At 30.7% G+C, this 14656-nt stretch overlaps 1 protein-coding gene across 1 annotated transcript; it reads left to right on the forward strand.

Annotated features, from left to right (window-relative positions):
* Window positions 1–12705: 12705 nt before the first annotated feature.
* On the forward strand, window positions 12706–14290 carry LOC103504062 (protein SLOW GREEN 1, chloroplastic). Its single transcript, XM_008468497.3, has one exon. The coding sequence runs from the start codon at window positions 12949–12951 to the stop codon at window positions 13978–13980; it is 1032 nt and encodes a 343-aa protein (XP_008466719.1). The 5' UTR covers window positions 12706–12948; the 3' UTR covers window positions 13981–14290.
* Window positions 14291–14656: the final 366 nt, after the last annotated feature.

Raw genomic sequence — 14656 nt, forward strand, 5'->3', positions numbered from 1 at the left:
CCTTCTCCCTCACTTTGTTTCCTTCTAAAATTCGGTACCAGCAGCTTTCTTCTACTGTTCCGCTTCTCCCTTCTCACTCACTCGTTTCCTTCTATTTTGACCATACTCTATTTCCTTCTAAAATCCGCCATGGTGGACCTCAAAACCGCATAGACTGAGAAATTCTGGTACTGGCGATTGGGATACAGCGAGGAATTTGAGGGGGTGTTTGGTAGATCTAGAGAAAGGAGGAGGAGAAGGGATTAGGAAGAGATGGAGGCGGCGGCGGCGGTACTTCAGAATGAGAGCGAGAAAGAGAAAGGGTTCTTCTTTGTTGATTGGCAGGATGTTGAAGAAACTGAAAATTCCAAGCTTGAGGAAGCTTTTGAGGCAGCAATGGCGACTGGTGAATACTATGAAATGCTTGAAGAATTATCATCATCAGGAATTTCCCCCAAACTTATTCACTTCCAAGCTTTAGCTAATTAGTAATCAATATGGTTTGGTTTTCTTCTTAATTGCTCTTATAATTGTTGTGTTTGATGTGATTTCCCACTGCTTTTGAAATTTGAATGTTAATTAATAATCAACAACTGAAGCTATTGACGTGGAGTTGAGAGATGACTTGGAGCGTTTGAAAAAGATCAGGTGATTCATATTTGCAATTATATGTTTTTGCTTTGGTTGAGCACAAAATTTGGGCACTTGATGGACTATAACTTTTTTGGCATTTGACTTCATTAGTTGTCGAACGTGTTAAGAAATGGTGTATTGGTAGGTAATGTGCTATTAAGAAATAGAAATTGGTACGCCGTCTAATTTGGTGAATCTATTAAGTTTCGAGTACTTAGGTTTATGAGAATGTATAGATTGATTGTCTTTGATGCTATATCCTATCCAACATGTTGCCAAATTTCCCCTTCTTTTTGTGATTTCATTGTCCAACTCAAACTAGATTTTTGAGTCATTAGACTAATATGGTCTTGTTACACAAATTCTAAAATAAATCTTTTGGAGGAACCAAAATGGTCTGAGCAGTGGTAGATTCAGAAAATTTATTGATAGAAGATTTATAGTTCAATCAAAATAATTTATAAGTGAGCGGTTTTAAAAGTCTACAATAACATAACATTGTAACGAGAATAAATCAAGAAGATATTGATATGTAATAACAATATCAATGTCGAAGAAGACGTTGAAAAATGAGCAAAAAAACAAAGTTGAAAATTTTGAAAAGTTAAAAAAAACTAAGTTGAAGTTTTATAAAAATAAATAAAATAATAAAATGAATGAAGTTGAATAGCCCAATAGTTTTAATTTGGGTGGGGAATGTGAAGAGTGAATAATTATTGTTTTTTGGTTGAAAATTGAAGGGTTATAATTTGGAAAAAAATAAAAATCTGGAAGGGGATTGATAAACAAAATAATCATTAAGCTACTTATAGATATTAAGAATTAAATAATTTTATTTATATATATATTATATAAAGACGATAAAGTTGAAGGGGACTGAGCCCCTATATACTAAATTCGTTGGTGGGTCTGAGGCACTATCGAAGTCTTCCGTGGATAGCACACTAAGACTACCGGTTGTTGAGGGAAGATTGTTGGTGCCTCCAAGCAAATTTTCTATTGGATGCAATATTTTAGGTTAACTGAATTAGTTGTTTGAGATTGAGTTTAGAACTTTTTGGATTTGGCTGAGTGGTTTCTTAAGCTTTTCTCTTAGGTTATATTTCATATCATCATTCATTTTTGCTCCTTATAATAGAGATTGAAATCTCAGTTGAGCTTATTTTTCTCCATTATCTACTTTACATTGTGTTTTGGTGTTTGCTGTTGGTTAAGTTATAGTCATTTGATAAGGTCGTGATTAGTAACCATTTGACTTATATATATATTGGGATAATTATGTTGGAAAATTCTCATTCCATCTCTAAATTTCTTGTTTTGTTTGAATCCATTTGATTGTTATTTACTTTTGAAATTTGAATGTTAATTAATAATCAACAACTCACACACACACACATATCTTTACTCGTATTTTCTTAAAAGTTAGTTGAAAAATAAAAGACTCAACTGATATGTTTGTTAATAAGTTCATAACTTTAATAAGTTAATCTTGCTTTGTTAATTCTTTCTATTTTAAAAATTGTATGCGATCTTTATTGAGTAAAGATTGCATAAAAATTTGAGATAATAACACATTTAAAATAGAAGTTACAAACTTTCCTTCCTATATGATAAGGATGACTCATTTATGAAATTCAATAGATTTAAATTATCCTCGATTGATATGAAGATCTAATAACAAAAAAAATTGATATGAGACAAAGTGTAAAATTCAATAATAAAAAATTGTCTTCTAATATACTTCTTGAATTAAAGAAAGTTTTTGGAAGATCCTTGATTATATGATTATTTAATTTCTTCCTCAAATTTATGAAATGAATATCCTAATTAACATGATTCAATGAAATTAATTTAAGGGCTAAATTTATGAAATGAACATCTTAATTAGCAAGATTTAATAAAATCAGTTTAAGAAAAATGTGTATTTCATGCTATATGTATGCATGATAAAAAAAAATAGTGAAAAACTAAGTTTGAAGTTAAATTAATTACATGAACATCATAATTAACAAGATTTAATAAAATCAATTTAAAAAAATGTGCATGTGATGTAAAATATGTATGTAGCAAAAAATATATATATATATATATTGAAATATCATATTATAATTGTCTCTGCCTCAAACACAACTTATAATGACACATATTATTATAGTCTCTACCCTAAATACGGTTTATAATAGCATATAATATAATAATATGCATTCCAAACATATACTATAATAATCTGCACTTCAAACACATACTATTATAAATCATTTCGTGCTTCACCTTCTCCATAGGTTCAATTTATTAATATAGATTTCGTTGAGAGAAATCTTAACAATATGGTGTTATTTATCGAAGAAAATCTTGTCCCAAGATCTAAAAAGAAAAAAAAAATTCGTGTTTTCTTAAGTAACTAATAACTAAACAAATGTACTCAATTGTTGAATTTGTAAGGTCTGACCATAGAAATTGAAAATTTCATTCTGACTTGGATCTATTTCAACCCCCTAGTGACTAATCAGTCAAATTTGTCCATAAAAATCATGTTTTATTTTAATTTTGTTTAATTTTGTTTTTAAGTTTTAAAATGTATCAATTAAGTTTCTACATTTATATTTTCGAGACTCATTTGTATTTGACTAGATTTTTTTTTTTGTTGATGAAGTTTATAGTTCCGTAAAAGTAATCTTAAAGGAAATAGTAAGAGTAAAGTTTCAACCTAGATCTTGAAGGGGGTTAGAAGAAAATTTTGTCATTAGATTACCTGCTAGTTTTCGTATTACAAATACTATAAATTTGAGGAGGTTCTGACCCCTAGATCTATACTGAATGCGACAGTGACATGAGCTATAGATATGTTGGGTTTCAATTTTGTTGGTAGAACCACGAGTTTATTTCAACATATCTCAAACATTTAACGACTAAATTTGTAATTTAATTAGAGTTTTCTTGAAAATACAAACTAAATCATGTGTTTAACCATTCATTTAGATTCATATTTTTAGTGTCTTGAAATGAATAAAGCATACGATTACCTATAAATTTGTTCTTTTGTTATTTTTTTTACTAATATTTGAAAAAATCCGCCCAAATTTTGAAAACTAAAAGTAACGGTTTTTTAAAGGACAACATCATTAGAAACATTTTCAATGTTGGAGATTGTTGAGCGTCTTCACCATTGATCATCGACCATCTTCACCAACGCTTCCTAGACTCTTTTCCATGGGTTTGAATACTAAAACACTATCCAAGCTCATGGATTACTTATCTTTTTTTTTTTTTTTTTTTCTGATTCAATTTAGAAAATTCGTCGGCCAACTCCAAACATCACCTTGGTGACCATTGTCGGCTAACCATTGGGTGTCATTTCTGACAACTCCGCCAACGAACTTCCGGCCACCAACTCCGACAATTGTTGCAAACCTTGAAAAATTAATAAAAATGATTTAATTTTTTTAAGTCATTCCAAATACGCATTTGATTTAATCAAAATATTTTTTAAAATACGCATTTTTTTCATTTTTCTATTTTCTTTCTTCTTGAGTTTTTTAATAATAATTATAATTAGATCATCATTTAATTATCTATTTTCTCTCCTTTGTTTAAAATTAATCTTTTCTTCATTTTAGGAGATTTTCTTTATTTTGTTATATTTTTTCGAGGTAAAAATTGATGATGTGATCTTAAGTATAAATCAAATATTAATATATTTGTAATATACTAGAAAAATTATATATATATATATATATATATATATATATATATATATATATATATATATATATATATATATATTAACCTGATTTATTTTTAGTTTAATAACATTTTTCATTTTTTTTCGTTAGTTAGTTTAACTGGAATACTTAAAGACTTATTTGGATTGATTTAAGAAAAGATTGTTCGTAAAAAAACATATTTTCATTTCAACTCTTTTGATAAAAGATTTAAAATACATTGCACGTGTATCATAGAAATGCAACCATAACTATGGCTAAATGTAACTCTATTTGATTTTTGTTTTTGTATGACCCTATTTTGGTTGTTCTTATTTTGAAACCTATTAGACTTTGTTTAATGTTGCTTAATTGAAACTTTCGTAAACCTCATTCAATCACATGACTTATTATATTTTGTGAATGATTTATAATATTCCTAATTAGATCATTCATTTCATTGCAACTTTAATCACAATTATTGTCATTGAATATTAAAAATTTTTATTTTTACATTATTGTTATGAAAATGAAATATAGGTACAAAATATGAAAAATAAATTAATTAAAAATTTGATACACGATAAATTTATGAGAGATAATTTACAAAATAAAAAATAAAAAATAAAACTAAACAGATTAGCTAAAACTAAGAATTCAAAACAATATTCCAAACACAAGCATTAGAAATCTAGATTTCCAAATTCTGCACCCAAACCCTGTGATTCCCATGCATCAGAACGCCATCAGATAGGCCCACACACATGCATTCAATTTTCAGACATTTGATTCCAAACTTGCGCGCCAAACGTTCCCTTACCTTCATCTCAAATTCAATTTCATTTAAAAGCTGCAAAATCCGCCATTGATGATCTAAAAGAAACCTCATTCAAGTCTATTGCTACTGCCACAGTAGCTTCCATATTGTGTATATCATCCTTAAATGAGCGGAGAATTGTCTGAGGCCGTGGCTGAACTCTCTTTAAAAGCTCATTTCAAAGAGTGTTGAACCCAATGTTTCACTTTCATCACACAACCCTTTGTTGTTTCAAAGTAGAATTGTAAAGCCATTGTTTGAAGCTGAACTACTCCAGGTTGTTATAATGATCAGAGAAATAGAGATTGAGGACTGACCTGAAAAATAACATATGGGGGCTTCTTTCTAACATGTATTTGATCTACCAATTCTCTCTGTTTTTGTGTTTTGATCAAATTTAGCCATAATTTTAGCCAATTTCAAGCGGCTTCCCCTTTCATTTGTTCAACTTCACTGCCCTTTTCACCTCACCTTTAATTCTTCTTGTGTTGGCTTCATTTGTTTGGGAAAAAGTAGTTTACGTATTAACTTATTGTATATGATCTTCCATATAGTTGCGTTATGAAATCGACAAATAAAGATTAACAGAAAATCGACACATAAATTTACATGGTTCATTAAGAGTGTTTGAATTAGATAGTGTATACATTGCACCTCTTCAAACAAGTTTCTTTTCACCGTTGAATGTTGAACGTTATTGACTTATAATTTTGTTAGTGCATTACCACTTCCCCAAATATTCCAAGGATGAGAGTTGAATTTGAATATATTGAGCATGGGATCAATAAAAATCTTGGATCATTGAGTAATTTCTTCCAACTTGTACACATTCTCTCTAGTCTAATATTGCTCATGGGAAGAAGAAGAAGAAATAAATTTGTAATAAATAAAATAAATTTTGTAAAAGTAAATAAATTTGTAATAAAGATATTTTAAATATCGTAAAATAAATCAAAATATTTACAAAAGATAGTAAAATTTTAGATTAGTGATAGAAAATTTTCAAATTTTGGATAGTCTATCCGTATTAGCAATTGATAGAATCTAAAATTTATAATATATAATTATATTTACAATACTCCTCCTTATATATCCATATTATATAAAAATAAATGTCTCGTTAAAACCTTACTAGAAAAAAATCTGATGGAAAAAAAATCCTAGGGAAGGAGAAAAAGTACATCATTTTTATACATTAATATCTACCTCATTAAAAACCTTCATAAGAAAACTCAATAGAAAAAACCACAGTCTAGGAAAAAATAGTGCAGTATTTCTATTACTTAAAGGACAATATTTCTACTTCCCTTTATGAATACATCACTTGAGTTCCCTGCATTCCAATGTTGTACACCAGCTTTTCAAATGTTGATGTAGGTAATACTTTTGTGAATAAGTCCGCCAAGTTTTCTTTAGAAGAAATTTGTTGAACACTGATGTCACCATTTTCTTCAAGGTCATGTGTATAAAAGAGTTTTTGTGAAATATGCTTTGTTCTATCTTCTTTTATATACCCTCATTTGATTTGTACTATACATGTAGTATTATCTTCAAATATTGTTGGTAAAAGAGTTTGTTGGTAAATTTTTACTGAAAGACAAACCGCATGTTTTTCAATTATGATGAGTCATTGACCTTAACCATACACATTCTCTACTAGCTTCATGAATTGCAAGAATTTATGCATAATTCGATAAAGTGACCGTAATGGTTTGCTTTACAGATCGCCAAGATATAACAGTTCCTCACATGTAAACATATAACCTGTTTGAAATCTTGCTTTGTGTGGGTCAGATAAATATCCAGCATCTGCATAACCAACTAGATCAAAAGTTTGATTTGTTTGAATAAAACAAACTCATATCAATTATCCATCAAAGATAACGAAGTACATGCTTGACTTCATTCCAATGTCTTTTTTGTTGGAGAAAAACTATATCTTGCTAATAAATTTAATGAAAAAACTATATATGGTCTCGTTTTATTAGCGAGATACATTAGTGCACCTATTGCACTAAGGTATGATACTTCAGGATCAAGTAATTCTTCATTATCTTCTCGAGGTCAAAAGATACCATTTTTCACATCTAGTGATCAAACCACCATTGGAATGTTCAATGAGTGTGTTTTGTCCATGTATAATCTTTTAAAAATCTTTTATGTATATGTCGATTGATAAATAAAAATTTCATCGGTTAAATGTTCGATTTGCAAACCAAGGCAAAATTTTGTTTTGCCAAGATCTTCCATTTCAATTTTTTTTAAGATATTCTATTGCCTTTGAAAACTCTTTAGGAGTTCTAGTTATATTTAAATAGTCAACATATACAACTATAATCGCAAATACTGACTGTGATTTCTTAATAAAAACACATGAATAAACTGGATTATTTTGATAACTTTCTTTCAATAAATATTCACTTAAGCGATTGTATCACATTCGTCCTAATTGTTTCGATTGAACATGATTCTCTAGAGTTTGAATTATATGATCCAAGTATCTTAAATCCTTCAGGGATTTTCATATATATTTCACTTTCCAAACATCCATACAGATATGCTGTAACTACATCAATAAGATGCCTATCAAGATTTTCACTAATTAAATATCTTAATGTAAAATCATCTACAACAGGAGATTATGTTTCCTCATAATCAATGCCCGGTCTTTGAGAAAATCCTTGTGCAACAAGTCGTGCTTCATATCTAGTAATCTCATTATTTTCATTTCTTTTACGCACAAATACCCATTTAAATCCCACAGGTTTTACATCTTTAGGTGTATGAACTACAGGTTTGAAAACTTCACGTTTCGTGAGTGAGTTCAATTTTGCTTGGATGGCTTCTTTCCACTTGGGTCAATCCTTTCTATTACGATATTCGTTAACTGATTTAGGTTCATAATCCTCATTTTCATGAATGATATTATGTGCAACATTATACACAAAAATGTTATCCACAACTACATCAGTTCTATTCCATCTTTTTCCTGTCATGGTATAATTTATTGAGATCTCATTGTTATCTTCATATAATTGAGTCTCTTCAACATTTTTATCATTAGTCATGTCCAGGACTTTTTCTTGAATATTTCTATTGTCAATTAAGTCATTTCGACTATTGATCACTTTTCTTTTTTGAGGATTTTTATCTTTTGAGCCTATTGGTCTACCACACTTTTTGCAGCACTGATTCATTAATTATACCGACTTGCTGAGTTGGGATTTCAATTCTAGATGGAGCATTTGCAACTGGAATATACGACTTGGTCACTTTCTTAGTATTTATAAGTGCATCTGGCATTTGGTTTGCTACACTTTGTAAATGAATTATCTTTTGAACTTCTAGTTCACATTGCTTTGTACGAGGATCTAAATGAGACAATAACGATACATTCCAGACAATTTCATTTTTTAACTTCTTAATTCCTCCCCTTAATGTTGGAAAAGTTGTCTCATTAAAATGACAATCAGTAAATTGTGCAATAAATACATCCCCGTTAGAGGTTCAAGATATTTAATAATTGATGGGGATTCAAATCTGACATAATTCCTAACCTTCTCTAAGGTCCCATTTTAGTATGTTGTGGTAGGGAAATTGGAACATATATTGCACAACAAAAAATTCGCAAATAAAAAATATTTAACTCCTGACCATAAGCTAATTGTACCGAGGAGTATTTATGATAAGATGTAGGTCTTATGCGTATAAGTGACGCTACATGCAGAATAGCATAACTCCATATAGATAATGGAAATTTTGCTCTCATAAGTAATAATCTGGCAATCAATTGTAAACGCTTGATAAATGATTGTGCCAAACCATTTTGTGTATGAACATGAGCTACATGATGTTCAATATTTATCCTAAGTGGCATGCAATAATTATTAAATGCTTGGGATGTAAATTCACTAGCATTATCAAGTCTAATAATTTTTTTATTGTATAATCAGAAAACTGTGCTCTTAATTTGATTATTTAAGCAAGTAATATTTCAAATTGAAGGTTTCGACTTGATAATAAATACACATGTGACCATCTATTTGATGTGTCAATTAAAGCTATGAAATATCTAAATGGTCCACTTGGTGAATTAATGGAATTAATGGGTCCACATATGTCACCATGAGTCCATTCCAAAAATTGTAGGTGACTCAACTCCCACTTTGGCTGGTGATGACCTAATAATCAATTTTTCTTGGGAGAAAGCAATAAATGATAATTCATTGAATTGAAGAATCTTCTTGTTCTTTAGTAAATGTCCATGAGAGTTTTCAATAATTCTTCTCATTATTATTGATCCAGAATGACCTAATCGATCATACCAAACAGTAAACATATTTAAGTTCATGAACTTCGGGTTCATGGTTGCATATGTTTCAATTACTCGTATATAAGTATAATATAATCCATAAGAAAAAGCCGACAGTGTTTCCAATATACGCTTCTCATATGAAATAATAAATGTAATATAAAGATATTCTATATTATTTTTATCGTTAGTTTCAACATGATAACAATTTTGACGTATATTTTTAAAACTCAATAAGTTTCTATTTGACTTACTAGAGAACAAAGTATTACTAATTGCGAATTTTGTTCTTCTAGGCAAAGTAAGGTTTTCTTTACCAAAACCTTTAATCAAGTTTGTAGAACCTGATATTGTATTGACATTTGCTTCAAGCATTATCAATGTAGAAAACTAAGTATTGTGTGCGTAGTTGGACTATCTACCAAACATAAGTATTCATTGTTCATCTTTGAGTCGGCCAAAAGATGAGAAATATCTATAACTCTTCATTTAAAAAAAACGATTACAATAAGTCTCTTGGTAAAAAAAAAAAAACAAAAACAAAATTAACCTTGAAATGTAAATAATGTAAATAAACCAGTAAATGTTAAATAAAGAAAACACTAAAACATAATGCAAATATTAGTTTTGGATATTATCATAATTAAATGAAGTATTTGCTACTATTTCATTAATATCAGTTTTCTCTTCAGGAAACTCAAAGAATTCAGCAACATCCAAATGAGTCATGTTGGAAGGGTCAAATATATCATCTTGATAGGTAAAGTTTACTTCTACATTCTTCCCTTTTTCCTTTAATGAAGCTTGATAAAGGTCGACTAAGTGCTTGGATGTACGACAAGTATGAGTTCAATGACCATTCATACCACAACGGAAGTATTAATTTTCAACACTTTTAAGTTTCTTATTTTGTGGAGTCTTCCTTCTATGATCATTATTTGTGGTTTTCTTGAAATTTAAATGATTATTATCACGTAAAGCATAATTACTTCTTCCTCTACTACGGTCACGACATCAGCCACGACTAGAAGCACGACCTCGACCTTGACCATTATTATTTGAAAATACAACATTCGCTTTAAGGAATGGTATTGCTCCAATTGGTCGAGATTCATGATTTTTATTAATAACTCATTATTTTGTTCAGCCACAAGAAGACATTATATGAGTTTAGAATACTTTTTAAAACCTCTTTCTCGATATTACTACTGCATGAGCATATTCAAGACATGAAATGTTGAAAAAGTTTTTTCTAGTATATCTTCATTAGTAACTTTTTCTTCTCATAACAATAATTTTGATCAAATTTTAAATAATACGAAATTACAATCACTTACTGATTTAAAATCTTGTAACCTTAAGTGCATCTAATCATATCGAGCTTTAGGAAAAATTATACTTTTTTTTTATGATCATACATTTCTTTTAAACTTTGTCATAGTTTATAGGGATCTTTTACCAAGATATCCAATCTTTAGTCCTTTATGAAGATGATGTCGAAGGAAAATCATGACTTTTGTCTTTTCTTGACTTGAAGTCGTGTTTCCTTCTTTAATCGTTTCTCTTAGATTCATGGCATCCAAATGAATTTCAGCATCAAACACCCACGATAAATAATTATCACCATTGATATCAAGAGCTAGAAATTTTAATTTGGTAAGACTTGACATGCTAAAACTATAACAAAGAAATTTACTTATATTAGAAATTTAATAAACATATCAAACATGCATTCTAAGATAACTTAAATAATTAAATAGCATACTATGCACATGATACAAAAATCAGTTGGTCTAAGATGTAATAATTCAAAACATGCATGTTAATGTACAATAACTAAAGTTACAAATAGAATTACATATACATATTATGGAAAATTAACAACAATACACACCAAAAATGTTAATTTTACAACATACTTATACATAACATGTTAAAACAACATACTTAGGTAAATTGATAAAAGCATTTAGATCATAAAAACAATTACGAAACTTATACTAATAGAAAGTAAACAATTAAATTATAAACAAAAACCATAAAGAACCCATAAACTATACATAAATATTAAAATAATTGAAATAAGAACCAAACATAAACAATCACATAAATCATACAGAAATTAATATGAACTAAACCATAATCTTATTATGAATTAATAAGATTTTTAACAAACAATAATCATGTAAACATAATATGTAAAATTACAACATGCAATAGTTATAAAAGATTACACTCTCAAATATTTAAACTGTGCATGATGTATACATAGATTATTACATGCAATGTTCATAAACACCAAAACATACAAAAAAAAAAAACTAACTAATATGATAACCTATCTTTTGTAAATGATAAAATTGTAGAGATTCGTGCTAATAACGTGTTATAAAATAAAGAATCAAGAAACTAAATAAGAATAATGTAACAACATAAAAGATGAATAGAGAAGAGAGGAAGTAGAGAACAATTGAACTCAATTGTGGTGTGTTTTACTAAGACACCACACAACTCTATTTATAGTACATATTAAGGGTGAGCAGCGGGCAGTCGGGGTCGGTTTTCCAACCAAACTGCCCCCGAACCGACCACAAGTCGGCAAATAAGTTTCAAAATCAGCTTCAGCCGTTGTTTCCAACAAAACGGTTGTTCCGACAGTCGGTTGATCAGTCGATTTTTATCTTCCTTTTTTCCTTTCTATGTTTCTCGTTCTTTTCTTTTCTTTTCTTTCTTTATTCTTTTTCTTTTTTCCTTTGACTTTTAAATTTCCTTTTACAAATATTATGAATTATGGTTTATCGTTGGAGCAAAAAAATTTTTGATAGACGATTTTAAAAATTAAGAATTGTCTTATTTTGTTTTATTTCTCTTTTAAACCTAAACTTATAACTAGATAATATATTATATATATTATCTTTTTTAAAAAAAATACATGGGTCGGTTCAAACCGATCGATCTACCATATCAACCAAACCGACCAACGACAACTCAATTTTTTAGTTTCTAGAACCGAAATCCAATCACCGATTGTACTATTCCGATTCCGACTGTCTGACCTCGGTTCGTTCGATTTCGATTTTATAGTCCACCATGCTCACCCTAGTACATATCATGATGTAGGTTACATTATGGAATTCAATGAGATGAATGTTACATCGAATTAAACGAGAGTTATATGAAAATTGGTAACCATATGTGTCCATTTATAATATATAACTATATTTATAATAAATATATTATATTGTATTGAACCAAGTGGAAGTAGCCCTAGCAGATAACAAAACGACGTAGTTCCGATTGTCGGAATCCGAACGGCGTCGTCACCGGAGGTAGGTTTCGATAACTTGCAGTGGAACAGTCTTCGGAAACTTTCATTTCTGTCCCATTCCAAAATCTCTCTTTACTTCTTCTCGAAACTACCGTCTGCCAAACTCAACGACCTTCGACCAAATCCCTCTAACCACCCATAAACCCATTTCTCTCTTTCTTCCTCCGTCGCCATACCCATGAGCTCCACATTTGCTTCCATGTCTTCACCTTCTTCTTCGTCTCTTTCATCCATCTTCAATTTCAATCCATCCAATTCTAAAATGGTCTCATTCTCGAACAATCTTCGTTTTGCTGCTCCCCTTTCTCGCCATTCCATTTCTGTGCATCCGTTTAGGGTTAGGGCTTCCTCTGTTCCCGTTCCCAGGACCCACCACCCTGTTGTTCAATGTCTACGCAACTACGCCAAAGCTGCGATTCTCATCGGTGCTGCAGCGACCATGGTTGGGAAATTCTCGAATTTGCCTGCCAGAGCTGAGACGCCTGCGGCGGTGGCTGAGGAAGCTTCAAGAATGGAGGAAACCACCCCAGATAAGCGGATTGTTGAGGATTCAGACCAGGACGGGAGGCAATCCTCGCCGTTAAATGACTTTCTCGAATCGAACTCTGAGGCTGTCGAGGCCCTCAAATCTCTCCTACAGCAAAAGCTTGAAAATGGTGAGGATGAAGAAGCGCTGAAAATTTTGAAGCAATTGGTATCTGCTCTCCCGTCGGTGACCGAGTGGAAATTTCTGATGGCTAGGCTGCTTGCGGAAATGGGCAAAACGGAAAATGCAAGAGAAGTTTTTGAAGAGATTTTGGCTGTCGATCCATTGTCTTACGAAGCATTGTTTGAAAACGCATTGTTAATGGATCGTTGTGGGGAAGGGGAAGCTGTGCTTCGGCGATTGGAAGAGGCTTTGAGAATTGCTGAGAAGGAACGCAAAGCTAAGGAGGCCAGAGATGTGAAGTTGATAATGGCTCAAATACAATTTTTGCAGAAGAATGTAGAGGAAGCTTTGAAAAGTTACAAAGAATTGGTGAAGGAAGATCCAAGTGACTTTAGGCCTTACTTCTGTCAAGGAATGATCTACAGCTTGCTTGATAAGAATACGGAGGCCAAACAGCAATTTGCCAAATACAGGGAGCTCTCACCAAAGAAATTTGAGGTTGATGGGTATCTAAGAACTCCATTGTCAAGGATGAAAATCTTTGGATCAGATGAAAACTAAAGTTTTGATTGAGTGTGCCTTCTCTTCCTCCTCACAATCATCAGATAAGAGGGCTCTGAGTAAGTAAACTTGAAGTTTTGCTGATTTTTGTTATCTTAGTCTTAGTTTGATCTGCCTTCTGCATGATGCGGGATAGAATATTTAAATAACTTTTCCTAGTATGCATTTGTTTTGATGACATTAGACTACTCATCAAATTAGTTGGAAACTTGGAGTACATGCAGATAGGCTGTTTGTAGCTTTATTATGTTGCAATTTGACTTATGTACTTCAATCAATTAATAATATTTATAATACGTTTGTATTGCTACTGTTGTTCTTATAACTTCTTTAGGATGTACAGATTGAAATAATTCTTTCCATTCATCATGAAAAGAAAGAAGCGTTTAAATAAAGAACATTCAACTTAATCATCATCCTTATTTAGTATGTACATATCTTGCGAGAAAGGTCAATCTTCCAAGAAAATATGATTTCATTAAAAAACACAACATCCAATCATACTTATCATCTAGTTGAGTTCCATAGATTTCTCTGCCTAATGTTAAATGGCAGTTGCAAAAAAGGAAGGGTTATGAGGATACGGAAGAGTATACTTGTTCAAAGGTTTAGATCTGATATAGTTTCTTGATCTTTCATGGAGATTAGTGTGACAACTGACGATACGTGTCATGTG

This window comes from Cucumis melo, chromosome 9 (genome assembly GCF_025177605.1).
Source record: "Cucumis melo cultivar AY chromosome 9, USDA_Cmelo_AY_1.0, whole genome shotgun sequence".
Taxonomy (NCBI): domain Eukaryota; kingdom Viridiplantae; phylum Streptophyta; class Magnoliopsida; order Cucurbitales; family Cucurbitaceae; genus Cucumis; species Cucumis melo.

Coding starts and splice junctions, on each gene's coding strand:
- LOC103504062 (XM_008468497.3), top strand. CDS start 12,949: ATGAGCTCCACATTTGCTTCCATGTCTTCACCTTCTTCTTCGTCTCTT.